This window comes from Dermacentor andersoni, chromosome 1 (assembly GCF_023375885.2).
Source record: "Dermacentor andersoni chromosome 1, qqDerAnde1_hic_scaffold, whole genome shotgun sequence".
Classification (NCBI taxonomy): Eukaryota; Metazoa; Arthropoda; class Arachnida; order Ixodida; family Ixodidae; genus Dermacentor; species Dermacentor andersoni.
In genome coordinates this window covers 113405477-113429340 of record NC_092814.1, presented here as the reverse complement: position 1 = coordinate 113429340, position 23864 = coordinate 113405477, and the positions used below count along the sequence as shown (strand labels likewise).

Sequence of the window (23864 nt, the reverse complement as noted above, 5' to 3'; positions counted from 1 at the left end):
TCCATTCTCTGACATCCGGCTCACGCAATAAGCCAGCTTCTGACGTCATCACAACGGCCGCGGACACGTGTGCATGATTTTTGGACGGATGCAAATGAAAGCCAGACCTAAAGAACCGGCTTGGACACCGACAACTACTCGGTCAAGTCGCTCAATTCGTTACACCGAAAGACTCTTGAAATGTTTAAGCCAAGGAAAAAAAGAAGAAGAAAAAAAAATGTCTGCCAGCCTGTCTATCCGAAAGAAAAGCTGCTATTCTTGTCGGCGCGAAGCTTTGCGTACGACATATCGATTTGTGTGCGCAGGTATTGCACGGTTCGGAAGGGCCCTTGGCCTCTCATCGCCGCCTCCCAGCGAGTAGCAGCAAATCGTCTCAGGAGGTCGATAACATCCAAAACCTGACTTGATGCCGACACGGGAAGTTCGGCAGCGTCTGCATTTTACGTACCAGCATCATCTGAGTGACAGCACCGTTACGTATACATTTCTGTAATTGGATGATAACAATAAGGTGCTTCATTGCGTCTCGGCACACTCGCCAGTGATTATAATTTACGAATATATATTTCAACAGAAATAGACACGGCCGTGACCTCAGTGCAGTAGTCGTCGTTTTCTTTTCTCGTAAAATATTTACATGTATGGAGACATAAAATCAATTCGTTTCTACCTCTCGACATTATGAAAGCATTGTATAGCTTTTCATCTCCACCGTAATCATAATTTGTCCGTTAGATCAAAGATTTTTTGAAATCCACATTAGTTTAAAAAGAAAACGGGGTTGGGGGGGGAGGGGGGGGGGGAGTCGACTGTACTTTGCAGCTTTCCGCTCACAATTTTGCGTTAGTATGTATGAAGACGAGTGGTGAGGTGATACTGTCGTGTATATCTTCTAAGGGGACACTGCCGTAAGGTATACACTGTTTGAGAAAAACATAACGAGATGAAAACTGCAGGCGACCACTCGCATTCCTACGCTATTCCAGTTCGTAGACTGATTTCCTAGAACGGTTTGTGCCACAGGTGACACGCCGCTGCGGCCAACGTGATTGCTGTTTGGCATACCGTGCGAGCGGATGGCCAACAGAGCGAGCACACGACATGGATGTTGTGATGATGATGTGTGGGGTTTAACGGCGCGCAAATGTTGTTGAGAGGTTCATCATCATTGCAACCGGCTGCATGCGATATTATGTGGGTGGTAGTCGTAATACGGAAGCCACAAAGAAGCTTAACTTCAATGTTTCACCATCTTCTCTGTCCCCAGAACATCTGTGGACTCTTGTATAGTACTTAGGCTTCGGCCGTACGTTTTGGTATAATACATGCATTGCTGCTGCATGTCAGGAGCTCGATTGTACGTGCTGAGCAACCTGTTGTTGACGTCGTTTGTTAGACAAAGAACGGTATATATACTCGCAACGGCATACAGGGTGTGCCAACTAGCATGCACCAATATTTAAAGATATGCAAATGCTACGTAGCTGGGCAGAGCCGAGGTAATGTTGTTTGCCGTCGCTTGGAGATACTCAGACTACTTTTTTGCATTCCGCCTAATGACATAATTAATATTAATTAATTAATCAACTTCTCAAATATTATGATTAGATGAAAAGTGTCAATGAGAAAATTGTAGAGCAACATGAAAAACTCCCGGTACTCTTTTCTGTTGCTCGATACGTATTGCATAAAAGCGTTTTTCCGAGCGTGAAAGAATTAAGCCCACGAATACACGCAAAATTGCCGCGTGACTGGCCGCTCGAGGCACTTTGCGTGTATTTGCGGGCTTCTTTCACGCTCAGAAAAACACTTTTATATAGAACGTATTAAGTAACAGAAAGCTGTATCGGGAGTTTTTCACGTTGCTCTACAATTTTATCGTTGACACTTCTAACCTAATTATAACATTTGAGGAGTTGATTAATTAATTAATACTAATTATGTCATTCGGCTGAAAGCAAGAAAATTAATCCCAGTATCCCCAAGTGACGGCGAACATCATTACATTGGTTCTGTTCAGCTACGTGACATTTGCATATTGTTAAACCTTGGCGCATGATAGTTGGGAGTACAGTGCGAAGCTCGTCTGTGCCGTTCAGATGGAGGCAGCTTGCGCAGTACGTGTTTTCACTTTTCCGCGCACTTCTTGTTCGTTTGTTGCGGTCGAGCGGGTCTGTGACGGTCCCAATGGCGGTGGCTGACAAACGCGTCGTTTGCGCGCAGGTGAGCCAGATGAGCCTGGGCCGGTACGTGACGGCGTCCGCGCTCGGCCTCGTGCCGACGCAGGTCATCAACGTGTACCTGGGCACCACGGTGCGCTCCATGGAGGAAGTGCTCGACGACGACGCCACCGCGGCCACCGGATACGCCGTGCTCCTCGCCCAGGTGCGCTGGTGGCGAGAGTTGGTTCGCGCGCTCAGCGTCGCCTTCCCTCCGCGCAGGTGGTGCTGAGCGCGGTGCTCATGAGCCTGATCGTGCGGAAGGCCCGCCAGGAGCTGCGCGACACCGTCCTGTCGTCGGGTTGCTCGTCGCGGGCCTCCCTGGACACCGCCTTCTGCCCGCACTTCCCCTGGGTGCCTGTCGCGCCGATGCAGACCGCGTGGCCGCGGCCTGCCGTCTGAGCCCCCCGGGCACACGCTTGCCTTTGCTTCGCGCATTTCTTTTTTCGTTTTTTTTTTCTTTACGACGGTTGGGCTGTCCCGCCGTTCCCGAGTGATATACCGAGCCCATGCAGACGCACTCGTAGACGTCGCTGCGGTTGGCAGAGAATGGATCAGGTACTCCTTTGTGAAGGGGTGTTAATGTCGGGAACCCTACAGCATTGCACGATACGCCCCCTTGCAGCCGCACAACTGGGGGAGACGTGCTTACGATGTCAGAACTGCCTATCCAAGCCTGCCACTGACAGTTGACGGGGCAAGCTTATTAAGACCAACGGAGCTCTTTCTGAGGCCTTGTCGACGTGTACGAGCAGGCATTTTTTTAGGTTGGTGCGCAGATAGTAACACGACAGTGCAAAAACGACTCATATTTCGTCACCCGATAAAATGACTAGGCGCGCACGTTCGTGACGCATAAAAGGTCGCCCAAGCGTACTGGGCACTGTAGTGTTTTATAAGACACGGACAGGAGAGTGCGCAGTTGCTGCCTTTTGAAAATGAATAAATAAATAGAAAACGTCTGACTACAATCACGTGCCTAAAACCGATCTTGTCGATGGACGGTGGTTGAAGAACGAAGCCACGGATGCAAGTAAGTGATGCGGATGTCCAACTTCCGCGTTCGGGAACGTTCTAGTGCATCATACAATTAGCGTCGGCGCACCTCAACGTTGCTTCTAAAAATTATAAATAAAAAAGCGGGTTCTGTATAGCATTTGATACTTTTTTATCTTGCGTATGTATTTGTATTATCCTGTAGGACACTGCTCCCAAATTGTGTAGTAGCTACGAGATGTGCCGACCATTGCTTCACCCGCAGCAAAATAATGCCAGATAACAGTTTATTATCGCTAGCGCAAAGCATGGTGTATTTGTTATTCCTTGCTAATGCGTACTTGCGGCCGTACGAAGTTACATTCTCATTAACTTGTCAGAAAATACATTAGTTAGACAACAACTTGCTTCTCAATGTTCATCTATAGCCCTCACCCCCAGCTGATATATCGCTCGCGAGTGAAATCAAGGGCGCGACAATTGCAGCTGGCCCAACTGTACACGACCCCGGCAGAAGATGTGGGACATCTGCTGCGGGCTTGTGTGTCGCCCAGACGCGGACATATACGGGATGTGCTTTGCCTAAAAAGTCTGGTCTCCGCAGTGCGACTGGGATATGCTGACTTATATAAGACTAAACAGATGAAAAACAAACAAAAAACAACAACAAAACTTGCCTTCCCAGGCACGAAGAAAAGTTCCACAGGCACCGGTATCGAGTGTCGTTCACGTCGCATCACTGCGCCACCCGACAATCAGTTGGAATAAAGTGAACCAGATTATTTGAATTTCCTGCTCACCAACTTGAGTGCTTTCCCATCGCGTGTGTCAAGGCAGACTTCACTGGCCCCAATAAACAGCGTCAACTGGCGCACGGGGTCGCTTATTTATCGGCGTTTGCCCGCGTCGTACACTAATAATTAAACAAACAAAAAGAAACATAAGAAGACGACATAAGAAGACGTGCACCCAGAGAAGTCGTTGCTCCGGCGCGTTCTCGCACCTCTGCGGAGGCCTGCAGTAACTCGGGAAGGTAACTCTGCCACAGTATTGCTTGTGCGGGAGCACTGAGATCGAGCCGCTCTGCAAACTGCTTAAAATGCTAAGAGAAGACGTGTTCAGAGGATGCCGGTAATTCGGCAGTTTCCCCTGGACAGAAAGTCGCATCAAAAGAATTCACTGTATCGATGTAGTGCATAATGTCCTGGGCAGACTGTCTGCGTGAGGACATGTGAACGTGTTTGCATCCATGTGCACGGCTGCCACGTTACTTGCGAACGTTACTTTGCTGTAAACCTGGACGTTCCCTTCAATGATGTCATACAATGTCGACTATAACAAAGCTCGTATGTTTGCTGACTCATGAGACGCGTCACAAGGTATACGAGCCTAGCTCCTCGCCAACTCTCTATAAGTTGCGAGGGAAATTGAGAATGTCTAAATTTTTGGCGCTGTAATTACGCAGCATCGCTACAGAAATGAAAACGTAAATATACTTTCAGATCGTTTTTTATATGTGTAGAGATCGGGTCATGTGATGACATACACGGATTTCATGTTTATCGAGTCAGACGCTGTTCTGACACGCTTGAGGCAAAGTTTTGCGACGACTATTAGCCTCCCGTACCTTTAAAGATTGTTCATATACATTGCCTCCCACTATGTATAGCTGCAGTTTGCTGTTCATTTCTTTCTTTTGCACTCGGAACAAAATAATGCAATATGTTCTTGCACAAAACAGACAACCGATGAGACGAGATAATCCTGGAGAATTTTGACCGAAATCGGAGATGAATATATTTCTTTTTCTCGCGAGAGCTCAAACTTTCTGACCTTTTGCGATTTCTCAAAACTTTCTGCCAAATTCCAAGATGACGGTACAAAGAGAGACCAAATATGCTTTGCTGTGCATTTAGAAGGTAGCAAAGAATGCGCATGAATAAGTCCGAGAGGTACTCAAAGTTAAAAAGAAACATGTATTAAACATTATTGCAGAAAAGGCCCATTTCTGAGCCTCCAGATTAAAAACTAAAACTAGTTTTTTCATTTTTTTGGGGTGTGTCTTGTGATTCTGTGGAAACAATTGAATTTATGTTATTTCTATTTACAATGTTGTGTATACACGGTAGAAGAATTATGAAATAGAACATTTTATTAATCTTCTACAACCTTTCAAAGTCGGACTGTCGTGCATTTGTATTAGCCGCACTTTTCATCGAGTCTCCGTTAATGTTTTTATGCATAAACAAAGGCTTGCGCTGAAAAAATGAGCACGGTTAGGATGTACGGAGGGATTTTACTATATTATAAAAAAATTGCTGAAATCAAGAAAATAGTCGTACCTCCCTGTGATTATCCTTATTTGAACGCACCCAGCACAATCATTTGGAATATAGTCGCCACTAGCGTCTGACTTTCTGCCAGAAAATCAAATAAGTCCTTATATTACCCCTGCATTCGGACAGAAAAAAGAAAACTGTTCGAGAACTTCGAATAGTGAATTTCTGGTATCGAATAGCAACGATTACTCGATTCATACACTCGAAATTATTATATTCGTACGCGTCTACTTCATGTGCGTCGCCGCTTACGTTCGTCTTGGAGTCGGAAATAATGTGGTCATTTAACGAAGTGGCCACTTTCCCTGTTGGAAGTATCAGAGGTGGAATAAGCTAAAGTGCCTCGGCGATATTGCGTCTGATGGCATTGCTGTGGAGAGACCCAAGTCACGGCTGCCGGTCAAGCCGTCGTGCCCAATGGCGGATATCGTAGGTTCATACTCGCACTGTGCTAGCAATATGTTGTATGGCTGTTCGGCGTGCACCATGGGAATGACGCGCAGTAACACATTTGTCCGCGCTTAGCCATCTTATGGAGTGCGCGGTCGCTTTGTATAGCTAGGATATAAGTTTTCGATTTCGGGGCAGAAACCTGGAGGCTTACGAAAAGGGTTCTACTTAAATTGAGGACGACGCAACGAGCTATGGAAAGAAGAATTATAGGTGTAACGTTAAGGGATCAGAAGAGAGCAGATTGCGTGAGGAAACAAACACGAGTTAACGACATCTTATTTGAAAGCAAGAAAAAGAAATGGGCATGGGCAGGACATGTAATGAGGAGGGAAGATAACCGATGGTCATCAAGGGTTACGGACTGGATTCCAAGGGAAGGGAAGCGTAGCAGGGGGCGGCAGAAAGTTAGGTGGGCGGATGAGATTAAGAAGTTTGCAGGGACGACATAGCCACAATTAGTACATGACCGGGGTAGTTGGAGAAGTATGGGAGAGGCCTTTGCCCTGCAGTGGGCGTAACCAGGCTGATGATGATGATGATGATGAAGTTTTCGATTGCGCTACAGAAAAATGGGGGTCACGACAGATGGTAAGCAACTGCGGCGCCAGATTTTCCGCTGGTCATTTTTAGTATGAAACTGTGTGACTGAAAAGAGGCAGAAGCGACTTGCATTTCGCACTGCATGGTTATGAAATCAGCATCGCTGTGCAACGCTATGAGAAACGCACGAAAAATGTGCGACGCCACACCTTATAAATCCTTTTCCCCGTGTAAAGCTATCGCGTCTACTTTATCTCTCTCTCTCTCTTGTCAGTGTTTTATACATGGGCAAGAAGAGCCTCAGCTATTCTGTAACTAGACCACTAGGCGGCTCACGACGATGTCTTGAAAGATAGACAGAGAGAGAAAACAAAAGTTTAATGATACGTAAGGCAGAAAGGCCTGAAGTACATTCCTCTAGCCAGCTACTCTGCGTTGGGGAAGGAGAAGAGGGAAGCAAGTAGAGAAGCATCATGGGTGACAATGAACACGGAAGGAGGATGCAAAACATATAACAAGCAATTTATCATCATCCTCAGCCTATTTTTATGTCCACTGCAAGGCGAAGGCCTCTCTAAGCGATCTTCAATTACCCCTGTCGCGCTAGCTGATTCCAACTTGTCCCAATTTCATCACTTCACCTAATTTTCTGCCGTCCTCGACTGCACTTCCGTTCCTTTAGAACTAATTCTGTAATTCTAACGGTTTATCGTTTAGCTGCCCAACTCCATTTTTTTTTCTCTTAATGTCAACTAGAACATCGGCCATCCCCATCTGCTCTGATCCACACCGCTCTCTTCCTATCTCAATGTTACGAACCACATTTTTCGTTCCATCGCTGTTTGTGCGGTCCTTAACTTGATCTACGAGCTTCTTTGTTAACCTCCAAGTTAACCTCCACGACCTACAAGCCATTAGGTCTGCTCAAAACCTACAGTCCAGAGCCGTACTTAAAATGTCAAGTAAGGCCTGGATGGCCTGAAAACGAGATTTAACGTCTTGTCGAGGGCCTAAAATGACGTCCTCCGACAACGGTGGACTGTCGAGGCACGCAAGGTCATTATTCAACTTTTGTTGCTCTTTCAGGTACTGAGGCAAGTCACACGGCACATGTCCTATAGCCTCATATATATGACACAGATTACAGTCTGTAAGATCGGTGCGTCGCATTAGGTGCACGTACCCACGCGTAAACGCCACCCTCAGCCTAAGTCTGTGCAAAATACGGGCACAGCTGTGCTTAATTTTTGGTGGTAGCCGAAATTTCATATTAGGGTCCAGTCTCTGAAGTTGTCTGTGGCAATTTTCCGGATGGTCAGCGCTTTTCTGTCGCTTTTCGGATGATACTTGAGAGAAGGCAGTTGGCGTCCGCTCTTGAAAAAGGAATTGCAAGCAGTAACTGGGATTCTTCGAGTGCATTCAGCGCCTCGACATCGGCCAATTCGTTGCCATGTGCACCACAGTGACTGGGAGTATATGGAAATGTAATGTGGTGGTCACTGAAGTTTTCGAGCTGGTATACATAAACCCTTTTCGCGGAGTAGTCTTTTTCCATAGAGAACGAGATGGCGCTTCCTGCGTCGGGTGACACGTTACCTAAGGAATGCGAAACCATTGCCCCATTACTGCTTCCACACTGCTACTGTGAAATCAGCTGTCGGGAATGCAAATGGGTGATTGCTAACGCACTGTGCTCCATTCATGCTGCAAAATGTGCAGCGGTAGAGGGAAGACGTCTGCTGTAGTTTGCTGCAACAATACTGAATGGCATTATAAGAAATGGAATGAATATCTGGACCCAAGTTCGCGGACCACTGCAACGCAAGGACTGCCTGTGTTGCCGGCCCTTCGCTATGCACGACTTTCCTCGAGGATAAAAAAAAGTTACCTCGTCCGCCACCGTTTTATCGTTAACCTCTAACAAATGACTTCAACCCCGGAACGTCGGTAAGAGTGAGTACCACTCGTTTCACACCGATAAAGGAAGCAGCATCGCTTCCTGGCATAGTAAGTATCTCGCACGTCACCTACACACATCCACCCCAACTTACACTCAAACTTACGCCCACTCTATCGCCCACGTATTGGCAATAAGTGAATAGGCGCACTTTAGAATCCGCCGTAGCGTGGTGGCGGACTACACCGACAGCACACGAATGCACGAAGCTCAGTGATTCGTGACGGTCCACAGAGAAAGCAAGTGGCTAGCGATAACACGTCTCTGCTAGAAGCTAATGCAAAGTAGAGAAAATCTACATTCCAAGCCCCTTGTGCGTAGCAAAAACAAATCTACCACAACTTAGCACAGCCGCGAGGGATTAGGAAGACAATAAACAATCAAATAGTGACCGCAGCGAGGAGCGTTACTGAGTCAGAAAGAAGCCGCTGCTTCAAAGTGAGTAGCAAGTAAAGAACGAACAACAAAAGACTCTGATACTGATTTAATTCAGAAGCGAAATGTTTGAACAATTTGGAATAAATTTCTAGCGCCTATGCACGCATCGTATACGTTGCTCGCACTGTTTGGAGCTTCGAAACCGCACATGTCTCTGAAGCTGTTGCCAAAGCTTCGTGTCATCCACCCAGTCACCGTCAGTGACATCGACCGAAATTTTCTGAGCCGCACTGGTGTCATGCACATGTAAACGTGGAGGCAGCTGAGGCAATCAATGGACGCGTCACCACGTGATCGAGCATGGCGGCGCCCACAGGATCGCGATGAAAAGGGCCTCTATAGACCTGATAAACAGCGTGACGTTTAAAGACGCAACGCTTTTTTTTTTATAGACCACGGAGAAGCGTAAGCGATCGCTTCCGGCCAGAGTGACAAATGTGGCACGGCTGACATCTCAAGCGATGCGCATGCCATTCCGGGTCTTTACAGCGGGTGCCGACCGCAATGTGCAAATGGTGCAGCTATGATAATCTGTGTAGGATATGGGTCTATACAGCGTTCAAAGCACCGCCGTTAAAAGCGCCATTATTTAGGAGTCTCCAAAATGTTAAATGATGGCGGCTGTGGAGGTCATCTGGACCCCTGTCTCCGGTTCAAGCGCGGTTTGGGCCATTCGCCCAACATGATCACTGGGGAAGTGCCATTTCGGCGCTACAGGAAGCCTGCTGCCAGCGCCCGAGGCGCGGACTTTGGGCGCTCTTTGCTGTATCGGACGCTGGGAAAGCCACTTCCCCGCGCCCCAGTGAGCAAAAGAGGGCGCCGGTCCTGCGTCGAGCGACGGCGCCCCTCAGCGAACGAGCACAGCGGCCGATGAAAGAGCGAAGGCGGAGGGCAGCAGGGGGGGGGGGGGGCATGAAAGACTGCGATAGCGAAAAAGCGCGAGGAGGAAAGTGGAAGAGGAGGGTATGGCGAAAGCGTGAAAAGAAAAGCGTAGTGCCGCGCAAGACGGGCTTTGTGGTGACGATGGCTACGAGATGGCGCCAGAGTAACACGCGTCATCTGTTCATTGATGACGCCACCGATACCATATATGGAAACAACAGAGAGAGAGAGAGAGAGAACGGAGGAAGGAAAGGCAGGGAGATTAATCAGACTGAGTCCAGTTTGCTACCCTACATGTGGGGAAGGGGAAGTGATAGAGAGAGAGAGTATATATCGAGAGTATACATCAGTATATATCGCACTTTCACATGCACTAAGTTAGGTGCAGGATGTCTACAGTCGGGCACTCAACTCTGTTGTCTTCAGGCAGCACTGTGAACTGTGAGGCCAAGCTCCCAAGATCTTTGCTTCTATGAATGGCCTATCGTACAGACTATTCAAGGCACACTGGAGATATGGAAACAAAGCGCTGCATGAGCGGAGGTCTGTCTGCTGCTCTGAATCGCGTTCACGCGTCATCCAGGCTTTGCCTCTCACGATCTCCCGATTAGAGAGGCAGTCGCGCGATACTTCGCTCCGTTGGCAACGTGCCGCACGAGGCAGATCGTCCGCGCCAGCCAATATATCGCGAAATGAAACACGTATAGAGCAGCGCTCAAATTTCGCATTAGGGAGCACCGTAATGGTCGGTGAATTTTTGGGGGGAGGCGACAGTCACTCGCTATAGGTTTTATTTTGGATTTATGCGCCGCCATCTTGGACTGTTGTACAAACAATATACAAATTGTGTGCAGTCACGTCATGTTAACATGATCGTTGGCGTCTATGCTCATGCATGCGAATTGACCGAAGTACTGTGTATTGATTGTTACACCTAGAAAACACCGGTGTTAATGGACCATGATGGTGGCGCAACATTCACTACACCAAGTGTAGCGAATGTTGGGTGTTCCCAACACGTCGTCATTTAGCGCGTTACTAAAGAGCGGAATATACTTCATAAAGAAAAAGAAAGTGCCACTGTGTACTCTTGTATATGCGACTTCTCAACAGATGCAGATGGGAAGAATTTGAAGGCAGAGGATTTTTATTTCAGTGGAATCCGTACAACAATGACAGGTGGCGGTGCTTGGTCGGAAATGCCGACAAGTGTTTACCCACCTATACACGATGACGAGGCGATTACTGTTGCGATAGAAATTATATGGACACTCCAAGCGAATTTCCACCTCTGCCATCGGCGTTGGAGATGTTCCGTATAAAGTCCAAGTGCGGTAACATCGCGACCACGCGTCGCATGCTATTAGGCCCAAGAACGACCTACAGGTATATCCGGTATGTATCCTTACAACGTTACAGCAATGTGATCTGGATGGGACTTAGATTATCTGTGCTATGTATTTGTAATGATGTTTGGACAAATCAAGGTATCTATAGTATGTGTGCAACGTTTATATCATATTCTATGGACATATATGGAACATGAATGGTTATCTGGGACCGGTGAATATTTTGGCATTCCTTTCTGGGCTTTTACTGCAACAGACACCTGCCTCATCCTGTCACGAATATCTGCTGCGCTACATTTTTAATCCTCAGGAAAGCAGCTCTGGCCTCAAATAGCGAGGCACTGATCTTTGTGTTATAGTACAGATTTTCCCTCCTGCTTTTACTTTTATGCCACACTCATAAATCTCCGAGGTCCTTTTTGTTTTCATCCTTTGAACGCAATTCGCTGTCTCTGAAATGCCTGAATATCAGCGACTATCATCATTATCACGTTGCCATACGCATAGAGCAACACACGCAGTTAAAACATTTTCGGTAATCGTGGTGCGGGAGATGAGACTAAGCGATGGCCGATTTCACCATTTATTTATTGCTATTATCCGGTAAACTTATACCGGAGCTCGCTAAACTCAGTGTATGCGCAGAAACGCTCTCCTAAAACTGTCTATATATGTCTCTGTTGTTTGGAGCAACACATAACTGCATTTTCCTAGGCCTCCCCCCTCAAGGACTGAACAGCATATGCACTCTCAACGTCGTGTTAAGGTTCACTATGTGCGGAGATGAATGGAGCGGATAAGTGTCCGAGACTCGACGTACCTAATCGTCATGCTCGTCAACATGAAAAGGCTTGTCCGTCGGGTGTGTGCGACGGGATTGTGCGCCAGTGCAAATCCTACTCTCCTTTATCCTACGTTCGCCCCCTATGCGCCAGGGAGTGGTTTCTCTCCGAATTCCTCCGTGTAGGCTTACCCCAGGCAACATCAAATGTCCTAAGGACATCCCAAGCAAGTACTAAAGTCCCGAGTACAAAAAAAAGTACTCATATGGATGTCCCACAGACTTCAGCGAACGGACGTCCAATGAATGTCCCAGAATAGTGTATGAATGGCCACCTGCATGCACTATATATATATATATATATATATATATATATATATATATATATATATATATATATATATATATATATATATATATATATATATATATATATATATATATATATATATGTGTGTGTGTGTGTGTGTGTGTGTGTGTGTGTGTGTGTGTGTGTGTGTGTGTGTGTGTGTGTTTATTTGTCTTTGTGAAATGACGCACATTTCGAGCGATCATTGTTTAAAACGAACATATTATGTGCCAGTACACGTACTTGCCCTCATTCACTCTCAAATTAAGCTTGCGTAAGCCTGCACAAATTGCATGCATAACGGAGGCGAGAACACAAAATGTCACTTATTTGCTGTAATTTTGCATATGAACTTTCCTGCCACTCGGGCGTTAATTAATTAGCAAGCGCAATACGTTCAACAATATCGCGCGATAGGCTACGTTGGTTCTTTATTCCCACATTTATTATACACCTCAATCTTGCGCGCTAAACTGGTTCAATGTACTTATACGCTCCGATGGCGCATGAAAAAGTTCAGCGTGGATAAACATTATTGGGCATTGAAGCGGCGAACACTTTCGGTTTGAGCTCTTTGAACGTATCTTTTATTACATAACTAATTCTAAACAGGCAGGAAAAGCAATAAAAGAAAAGCTTTATTAATAGTATTTAAAATAAATAATTGCCTTTTTGTACTTTTGATTTTATTATATATTCATTGTGTACGGCAAGGCGGCTATGGCTTCTTTCTTTGTTCCATGGTTTCGCGTCTAGTACACTATTGGAGGCGAGCTCCACCACTGGAAAAGCTGACGCCACCGTCGGGGTGACGAAGTATGAGGGATCACGTGGACACAGCAGCCGAGTCAGTTGCTTCGGAAGCGCCGAAGCGAGCTGTAAACGAAAGTTTAAAGTCCCAGCTGCGCCGCGGTTCTGATTAAGTGGCGAGGCTCTCCCGCCTTGGGTGTCTGCCTGACAACATTTGAAAGTACTATAATAGGTAGTGGCTATCTTTAGAGGCGTGCAGCATGGTACCTATACCAGCCCTCACCGCCCCCCCCCCCCCCCCCCCCCTACGCTTTCACTCGCACATACAGCATGCGGCGCGCGGTCATGATGTTATCGCCCGGGGACTTCATACGGAAAATGAGGGTGACGGCGACTGCATGAATACGCCAGGAGTGTCTATATAATTGCTATCGCAATAATATAATAACAGTATCCGGCAACAGAAGCGTCCCGCGGCTCATCACTTTCCGCAAAAGACAAAGTAACAAAACCGAACTTTCACCATGCGGCAATTTGCTGTGCCGCAACAATGTCCTTTTTCGTATTGTGGGGCGGGGGCACCGAAATGAAAAAAAAAAGGCAAAGGAAAGAACGTTGGCCACAGTCGAATGCCTACTTTGGGCATTTAATGTGGCTACCGAAGGAATATTGAAGAAAACGTGAGACGCTCGGTTCACAGAGAAGCATACGCATACTGCTCGGTATCCTACACGGGCGAGACAAGACTTTCCTTAGAGGTTGCAATAACATCGAAGTGAAGGTGATGCCCTCAAGAGAACGCGTTTCAATCCATCGAATCCCCACAATGATGATGGCGAACGACCATTGTTTCCTTTTCTCGTCTGCTAGCCGGAAAGCGTCTAAAACTTTGCCCGGCGAAAATCCACTCGGCCATATAAAAACGAACGCGCACCAAAGTGGCCGCTCGGTGGTCGGTGCAGCATGAGAAAAACGCATGCGCTCTGGCTGGCTCTGGCAGCCCACGGGTAGCGAGAACAATAACATTGAAGAGGCTCAATGTGTCCTCGCGAATAAAAGTTAAATTATATATATATATATATATATATATATATATATATATATATATATATATATATATATATATACCTTTGCTGGCTCTAGTGTCTTGACATGGATGCTTTGGCACAGGTTAAAAAAGTGTTGATATTCGTTTCTGTGACACGACAGTACAAATAAACTACCACAACGCTTCGTCTCATCGGATCTCGCTGCGTGCTTTGTCAACTTGTCTGGTAGCGTGTTGATTCGACTTGTCTCGTTGTATGGTCCGATGTACACCTTTAGAAAAGCCAATGCACCTTTGGCGTCAGATGTTTATAACAACATTAATGCCACAAGTTCCGGAATTGAAAATATAAAGCACGCGTTTGGAAATGTCACTGCACTTTTCGTATCAAAAGGTTATGAGAAATTCATACCCCAGGTCAAGAAAGAGATCACCATTCTTAAACAAATGGTGAGAGAGAACTCTACCCACAAAGAGGCCGCTGTGTAAGTGCGGTGAAGACGACGTCACCGTCGAAGGTCTTCACGACGGAAAATATGAACTTTTCAGGAAAAGTCAACTCGTCATAATTTCATTATTTATTTATTTATTTATTTATTTATTTATTTATTTATTTATTTATTTATTTATTTATTAGTAAAAGTACAGATAATTACATGTGCGCAGTATACATAAGGAAATCCCATAGTTAAAGACTGTATCGGGACCTCCTGTTAAAGACACTTATGATGTTATACAATGTTTAAAGCAACAGTAGTACAGCACCAAGTACCATCAGCAGCAGTACCATCAAGCAGCACCATCAGCGGAAGCACTCCAAACACCGATGTTGGAAGGGCGAAAACTGCCAGATCTCTCTCTACAAAGGAATGGCCGCCACTTCCGCATACACGACCGCCAGAAGAGCCGCAGAAGAAGTCGCCCCCAGTACAGCAAAGTGCTGTATCCGAGGGGTCGCGGAAAACAGATGAGCAAGTGAAAGCTCTTATTAGGCCTTTAATGAATGCCATTCGACTGTTGCTAAGCAACATGCCCACACGGTCTGCCAGAAGTGCGCTTCAAGTACTGGACGCTCTGAGTCCGGTGCTGGCAACCCTTGAGTAGATCATGGCTCCCCAGCCACTGTCCTTCAGGGATGAGGTCCGACAAGCAGCTATTTTTCAGTGGAATACCCGCGGACTCAGAGCGCGCGTTTCGGATTTCCGTCGCTTCGTGTATGCCAATATGTTTTCGATTATCGTCATTTGCGAGCTGAACTTATCGAACCCGATCAGGCTTTCTGGATATGAATCGTTTATGTCGCCAGCTGTTGGTGAAAACAGTAAGGTTTCGGTGTTTATCCACCGTGACCTCACTTACATTCATCAGCCTGTGCCACCTAGCGACGATAATCAATATATATGCCTAACAATAAGGAAAAAGTATTTTACCTTTACTTTTGTGGGCGCCTACCTATCTCCGTCGAGTCGATTTGGTCACAGAAGACTACGCGACATCCTATCCTCAACTCCCGATCCCTGGGTTATCATTGGAGATTTCAACGCCCATCGTACACTCTGGGGAAGTTCCAAGGTCAACGCGAGAGGCAGAGCTCTGGTATCTTTCGCCTCCAGTAATGAACTTTGGCTGCTGAATGATGGAAGCCCTACGTTTCTACGTGGTCCCACATACAGCAGCTGTCTTGACTTGGCTTTTGTTTCACGAAGCCTTGTCAGGCGTGCTGGGTGGTTTGCGGACGTAGAGACGCACGGAAGTGACCATATCCCCACGCACGTCAAGATCAGAGGATTGCCCCCTTCCAAAATACGATATACGATCCAAAGAATGGACTGGTCTAAATTTCAGTCTGTGATGGAAGAACACTGCGACGCCAATCCACCTTTGGACTTGGAAGAGGCAATCAAGAGCGCGATGCAAGACACTAAGTGTACTCTCACATGCCCTTCGAAACTGACGGAATTTGATGTGGAACTAGAACGACTTCGAGCAATCCGACGACGTGCTGAACGAAGATACCGACGAACGAAGACAGTGGACCATTTACGGACCGCCAGACGCACGCAAAAGAAGATCCAGCGCCGGTTAGACAAGCTCGAATCGCAACGTTGGACTGCATTCTGTGAGTCGCTAGATTCACGCAAGCCTTTATCGCAACTATGGAGAACAGTGCGCGGTCTCCGGACACTCCCCGCACAGCGGTTCCCATTCAAGGTTCTTGCCCTTTCTCAAAAGAGACCGGAGATTGACGTGGCAGAGGATTTCTGCGCCAGATTATCCGGCAACTCACAGCTCCCAACATTCCAACGCCTTCGAGTAGTTGTCCGCCACCACGTGGTCTCCGCATGGATTTACCATTCTCAATCCACGAACTTAAGGCAGCATTACCTTTGTGTGGCCGTGCATCAGCGCCAGGACCTGATGGAATTTCCTACCGAGCTCTTTGTCATCTGGGTGAGCGAGCGAGAGGTGCTCTCCTTGAGCTGTACAATGAATCTTGGAGAGATGGTGCGCTACCAACAAGCTGGAAGACAAGTCGCCTTGTTCCACTGCTGAAGCCTGGCAAGTCGCCGTTGGAACTCTCGTCATATCGCCCGATCGCTTTGGCAAGCTGTGTGGGCAAAGTAATGGAGAGGATGGTCCTAGGACGCCTGGAGTGGTACTTGGAGTACCACAACACCTACCCGTATGCCATGGCGGGCTTTCGACGTGATCGATCATCGATGGATAACGTCGTCGACCTGGTCACCTTCATTCAGCATGAGAAATGCCGTAAGCGTCTCTGCGCTTCTTTGTTCCTCGACGTCAAAGGGGCATATGACAACGTTACGCATGAAGCCATCCTCTCTGCTCTCGCAGACGTAGGAGTGGGTGGTCGGATGTTTCAATGGATACGGAGTTATTTCTCCAAGCGTAACTGACGCAGAAAAAGAAAGTCTGTAAAGTCAACCTGACCGCACGTAGCCTTTTGTGATGTCAGTAATATGGCTCCGTAAGCGTATTCCTTGTGGACAGCCCGTTTTCGATTTTTATTAAGAGGAAGCTTTAACTCGGGCCCAACTCCGCCGCGGCCAACTCCGACGCGGCAAAACGCAAAAACGTTTTTCTGAGGTAACCCCGGTCCGATTTCAATGAAGTTTGTTGCATTTGAGAGAGAAAGTTAAATTCTAGTGACTGTTGGAAGCGGAATTTTGATTCAGGGCCTCAATATTGTTTTAAAAAATTCAAAATTCGCAAGTTTGAAAAAAAATAAAAGCATGAATATTACAAATTATTAGCTCTGCATCAAGAACAGATATCGCAGTTCTGTAAACGGCATCCACTAGATCATTGAAAGCGCACAAATTTGATATGTCATTTGATATGTTACGTGAATTTCTTACGTTGTGTACAAGGGTTCCGCAAAAGCTGCGTTTACATATTACAAATTTTTTTGAGATTCATGTGTAACGTATCAATTTGGTCTGCTTTAGATGTACTATTAGATGCAATTCACATACTTGTTACATCATTTTTCTTTGCTGAGTTGTTACAGCGTTGTAAACTTGACAGTTTCGATTTCTGATAATTTCCTATTTTTGTAACTTTTTAATAAACAATTGACCACCTAAATCGAAAATTCGGAACCAACAGTCACTAGATTTTAAATCTTTCTTTTAAATGCAACAAACCTCGCCAGATTTGGTGCAGTGGTTGCCCAGAAAAACGAATTCTCCTTTTACCTGAATTTATACATGAGCATCCGCGCAAAAGCTTCCTCTTAACGCTGTTTATTCGAAGGCAAGCAGCAATTGACAGTTTTAATATCAATATACCAGCGAACGTGTGCCGCCGATAGCTTGCTTGATCGTAGAAGCGACGCACGACGTAATGATGGTGCAGGTTTAGCGCGTCGCTGGCTTGAAGACAGTGAGCTGCCGGTAGCGGCTCACGGAGCCGTGCCGATGGTGACGGTGCCATCATGACGAAACCTGGGACGGCGATATTGACGGCTCGGGCATCTTTCTTCTTTTTTACCTTGATTTCGCTTTCAGGAAGAGATAGTGCTATAAATGCAGAGTCATTCGTCCTTGTCTCGTAGATTTAAGTACGGCTTTAAATAAACTTTATATCCCGTTCAACCCGGAGAGTTCAACACACACACACACACACGCAGAGAGAGGTACGACACATATTTGTCCGCATTCACATTTATATGCGTCCACGCGTGCACACGCGCACAAAAATGTACGCACGCAGGCCTGCGGAACTGTACGTACACACAGCAAACGCGCGTCTGCTCGCACACGCATACACGCACTCGTGCGCACGCCGATTCAAATAGGGAGACACAAACACGCGCGCACACGCAAATGCAAGTATACACGCCCGCACGCTCAAGGCGTGTACACACATATAGACTCCCTCTCCTTCCCTGCTGCCTCGCAAAAACATGCGCGTGCCAACAGACTGAATGGCACTCCTTCTGCAATCACCGTTCGAACTCCAGCTGTAATAAATGGCTTTACAGTTCACATTTGGCGCTTCTTCAAGTCAATGTGCCCTCTGCCCATAGGGTACAAAATCATTTGCTCTTGTCGTGTGATATAACTGCCCATCCCCGACCAAAACACTGTTTTAACGCACCCCCAATGTTCCGACTAAGTGCCATAAATGCATATGTTGTTACAAAAGACTACCCTCTTGGCGCAGACAGTTGAAACTTGTTTATACTCGGCTATTATAACAAAATTGTTTAAAATCTTGCTCATTCAGTTAGGCATGTGAATTACACCCAGGATGTCAAGGTGCAATATCCAGAATTCCTGAGTATGTCCATGCTACAAGGCACGATAGCATATTTTTTTAACCTAACACAAAGACATGCGCATGCTTGTCGTTATGTTGTCCAAGGAATAAAATATGATCATAAAAGCAATGACTTAACAAATAAGCAACACATTCCTACGTTTTAAGAAGTAAAAACAGCAGCCCGTCCAAAAAGGGCCTAACACACAATTTGGAAGATTTAATTAACGAAACGATGACCATCGCGGGCGACAACAGGCTCGTCATCGAAGGGGACTTCAACGCCCCATACACGCAGTGGGGATATGGACACTCGTCCAAGAAGGGAAAAGATCTGGCCGACCTCATAGAAAAGGCCGGCCTCACCCTTCTCAACGAGCCGGCCACACACACCAGAGCGGGTGCGGGCCCCCATAGGGACACCACACCAGACCTAACGCCATGCAGCAGAGCCGGGAGAATCACCTGGGAGAACACCTTCGAGGACCTGGGGAGCGATCACAGGATACTCAGTATAGCCCTAGGAGTGGCCTGCGTCACGAAGGGAATAAAACATAAGTTCCGGCTAGTAGACTGGGACATTCCGCAATATCAGAGATGAAAAAGAACAGGGACCCATAATAAACATAGAAGAATGGAACGGAAAGCTGCTACGAGACGTAGAAAAGGCCACGACCGAGATGGAGTGGGACGACTGGGAGGCTCGACGCGAACACGAAGACGACGACAACGGTGGTGGTCACTCTCCGCGGATGGACAGTAGGTTCGCGCATCTCTCACAAGCCAAAAAATCCATCCAGAAACGTTTGCAAGGGCAAAAGCACAATAGAAATCTAAGGCGCAAAATCGCGGAACTAAACAAGAACATCGAAGCACACTGCGCCTAGTTATGCAATCAGGATTGGGACGAGGTATGCGACGCCATGGACGGCAACAACAACACGGGCAAGACGTGGAAGATCCTCAAGCACCTGCTCGACCTGTCGGGAACGAAGACAGCGGCGAAAGCGGAAATGACCAAGCTCAGACAAAAGTATACAAAGGAAACATCCGTGAAATGGGTGATGAAATCGTCAAGCTGCACCTTGAGAGACCTCCAGCCGTTGAACACCGGAACAACTCGGGCTCTCCCAACGAAGACCTCGACAGAGATTTCTCCCAGCAAGAAATCAAGGTGGTCCTGCAGACCATCAAGACCAAGTCGGCTCCGGGCCCCGACAAAGTGACCAACAAGATGCTCCGGAACCTGGACGACCAGGCAACGAGCCGCTTGACAGACTACATCAACGAGTGCTGGCAGAACGGCGGGATACCCGACGAATGGAAGAGGTCCGACGTGATCCTCATCCCCAAGCCGGATAAAGCCTTAGAAATACAGAACATGCGGCCGATCTCTCTCACTTCCTGCGTTGGTAAAGTGATGGAGCACGCTTGCCTTAGTAGAGTTAACGGCTACCTGGAGTCAATCGACCTTTATCACAGCAACACGATTGGCTTCAGAAGAGGGCTCTCTACGCAAGACGCCATGATACAACTCAAGGAGCAAGTCATAGACACCACGGGGCGGGGCTTGAGGGCAATACATGGACTTGATCTAAAGAAGTCCTTCGACAGGGTCAAGCACACGGCCATTCTCGACAGAATCGCGCAACTCGGCCTGGGCGAACGAACGTATAATTATATCCGAAATTTCCTTACGGGAAGAACAGCCAGAATCAGACTGTACGAGGAGGAGAGTGTCCAGGTGGACATGGGCAGCGCTGGCACACCGCAAGGGTCTGTCGTGTCACCGATGCTCTTCAACCTCGTCACCATCGGACTAGCGGAAAAACTGGAGCGAATAGAAGGCATTAATCACACCGTTTATGCAGACGACATTACGATTTGGACCACGAAGGACGCAAGCGAGGGCGATATGGATAACAGACTTCAAGGGGCGGTGGAGGCAATCGAAAATCATCTGGAGGGCACCGGACTAGAATGCTCGCCGGAGAAATCGGAACTGCTGCTCTACCGCCCCAGGAGGCTCGGCAAACCGTCCAGAGATGTAGCGGAACTACACAAAAGGGGAATCAGATTAACCACGAGAAAGGCACGGAGATACCCATGGTCCAAAAGATTAGAGTGCTGAGCCTCTGGATCGAAGCCAGGGGAACAAACACGGAAACTATAACACGCCTGGAAAAGAAAGTCACGGCGACCATTCGGCTAATACAACAACAGCCTCCAACAACAGGAGGGGCGTTAAAGAAACGTCGTACGGCTCGTTCAGGCCTTTGCGATCAGCCATGTCGCGTACGTGGCGGCGTTCGTCCACTGGAACAAGGCTGAGAAAGACAAGATCGACGCGCTCATTAGAAAAGCGTACAGAACAGCACTGGGTCTCCCCCAATACACAAGAAACGAAAAGTTACAACAACTCGGGGTACATAACACGCTGGAGGAAATCGCGGAAGGACAGAGGATAGCGCAACTCGAAAGACTCTCCGGAACCAAGGCAGGCAGAGAAATCATGGAAAAGATCGGCATGAACTACCACGGAATGAACGGCCCCAAGACGCAGATTCACCCAGACGTCCGAGCCGCAATAAACACAGAAAATATCCCGAAGAACGTGCACCCCGTGCACAATGTAGAGAGGAGAAAATGCCGCACGAAAACGATTCTCAAAAACCACGGCGCGCGGGAGGGGTTGCTCTTCGTAGACGCCGCCCAGTACCCCCGAAATCGGGACGACAATGGTGGTGTCGGCGCTGACAAAGGTAACTCCTTCTTCGCAATGGCGGTCGTATGCACGAAAGGAAAGACTGTGACTGCGGGCTCCGTAAGGACCAGATCGTCGGAGGCAGCGGAAGAAACGGCAATTGCAATGGCTGTAATCAACGGTCGGCAACAATACATAACAATAATCAGCGACTCCAAGACGGTGATTAGGAACTTCACAAAGGGCTGGGTTTCCACTGAGGCGGCCAAAATCCTGAACCGCAGAGCAGAAGACTAAGAACGGCAAAATTACACCCAAATACCTCAAATGGATCCCGGCACATATGGGAGATGTAACCATGAATGCCCCTCCCAACCTCAACGAGAAGGCCCACCGAGTCGCGCGAAAACTAACCCACCGCGGCACGGACAGTGACGGCCCAACACCCCGCAACCCCCAGGGAAGGGGGAAGGACTGCGGCGGAGGCGATGGAGAAGACGGAGGAGGTGACGACGACGAAGAAGCGATAAAAAACGACAGGGACAGACTGGTCACGTACCACGACATACTGACACACTACACGAAACAAAGAGAAGCATACCCACAACCCCACAAACAACTCGACAGGTCTCAAGAAACAGATTGGAGAAGGTTGCAAACCAGAACGTTCCGAATCCCAGTACACTTAAACAGAATAAATTCAACACAATACCCAGACGCGAGCTGCAAGCTCTGCAAACACGAACACGCAGACATGGCACACATCTTATGGAAGTGCACGCAGATCAGATCAGTATATGTAGAAGACAAGATAGAACCGGACCTTCTCGAGGAGCGATGGCTAAGCGCTCTGGCTAGCTCGGAACTACACGACCAATTATGGGCTATCGAGCGGGCCCGGGCAGCAGTGGACAGGCTATGCCTCACCGCACATAATGCCCGGGTGGCCTGAGCCCGGGCTGGCAACCTAGCAGGTCCTTTTTACATTAAAGTCTTTTCCGCCCGTCCGTCCGTAAAAATCGAGAATATAGTATTTGAAAAGCCCTCCTGAAGAAACCAAAACTGAAACCAAATCGTGAGTTTTGTGTTTCGGCCATCTGGTGGAAGACTGCCGAACTCACTCCTAGGCGGCGTTTAAAAGAAAATTGGCATCACGGCATCGAACCGCTCCCAGCACGACGCAGAACGATAGGTGCCATCGGTTAAACGACTCGGACACGGCTTCCGACGTTGCCGCTATAGTGATACGCTCGGGTTTTTATAGATACCACGTGAACTTGCACTACTGTGTGTCAAAAATCGCTTTTGGAAACAGTGTTACGCCATGTGTAGAGAGTCAAGATAGGCACCAATCGAAAGCTGAGTCTCCGGACTACATACGCTGCAGTGACTTTTACGGTAGAAGCTATAGTTTTATCACAGCTACCGTTTATGTCTCGAAAATCGAGTACAAATTTTCGTCGTTTCCATAGGCTTCCATTGTTGAATCTTTAACCGCTCAGGGAACAGAATTATTGCTTGCCACAGCGTGATCACTGCATTTAGCTCGTGTGGATTGTCTTCCAGAACATGTCTGTCACCTGCCTTTTTCAATAATCGACCTGCAGCTTTTGTTATTCGCGAAAAACCCGCTCGTTCCATTGAAAACACGCTAGCTTCGTGCCGGGGCCGCTTGGGGCGCTAGTTGGTACGTGTCCAGAAAAGCTGGCTATGTGGTATGACGTGGATAGCTTGTGCCTCGTGGCACAGGACTGCAGGATGTCCGCGATAACTTTTGATAGGAATATCTGGCCACGGTCTCTGAGAAGTTGTCGCGGAGTTCCATGTAATAAAATCACGTCGCGTAGAAGAAAATCGGCGACATCTGTGGCGCAGCTTGTAGGAAGCGCTCGGGTGATGGCGTAGCGCGTGGTGTAATCCGTGGCCACAGCGATCCACCTGTTCCCAGAGGTATAAAGAGGAAAAGGGCCAAGTAAGTCTAAACCAACCCGAAAGAATTGTTCCGCGGTGATGTCGAGGGTTTGAAGGTACCCAGCAGGGAGCGTCGATGGTGTCTTGCGTCGCTGCCATTTCTCACACGCAGCTACGTATTTTCGAACGGAGCGAGCAAGCCCTTGCCAAAAGAAGCGTCGGCTGATCCGGTCGTAGGTACGTGACACACCCAGGTGACCGGCAGTGGAGAGGTCGTGAATTCCGTGGAGAACAGCCGAGCGAAGGTGTTTGGGGATCACAAGGAGTAATGCAGGGCCGTCGGGGTGAACGTTGTGGCGGTAG

The 23864-nt window shown here is 47.6% G+C and overlaps 2 protein-coding genes across 2 annotated transcripts in view; both read left to right on the top strand.

Annotated features, from left to right (window-relative positions):
• Window positions 1-3190, top strand: part of LOC126545703 (transmembrane protein 64) — a 44969-nt gene extending 41779 nt beyond the window's left edge. The window contains exons 2-3 of the mRNA XM_050193657.3: window positions 2224-2385; window positions 2442-3190. Coding sequence (XP_050049614.2) covers window positions 2224-2385; window positions 2442-2621 — 342 coding nt within the window. The 3' untranslated portion in view covers window positions 2622-3190. The remainder of the gene's footprint in view (window positions 1-2223; window positions 2386-2441) is intronic.
• LOC126545717 (uncharacterized) overlaps window positions 1-20307 on the top strand; it is a 502749-nt gene extending 482442 nt beyond the window's left edge. The window contains exon 6 of the mRNA XM_072287774.1: window positions 20257-20307. Within this exon, the coding sequence (XP_072143875.1) occupies window positions 20257-20307 (51 nt within the window). The remainder of the gene's footprint in view (window positions 1-20256) is intronic.
• The last annotated feature ends 3557 nt before the right edge of the window (window positions 20308-23864 follow it).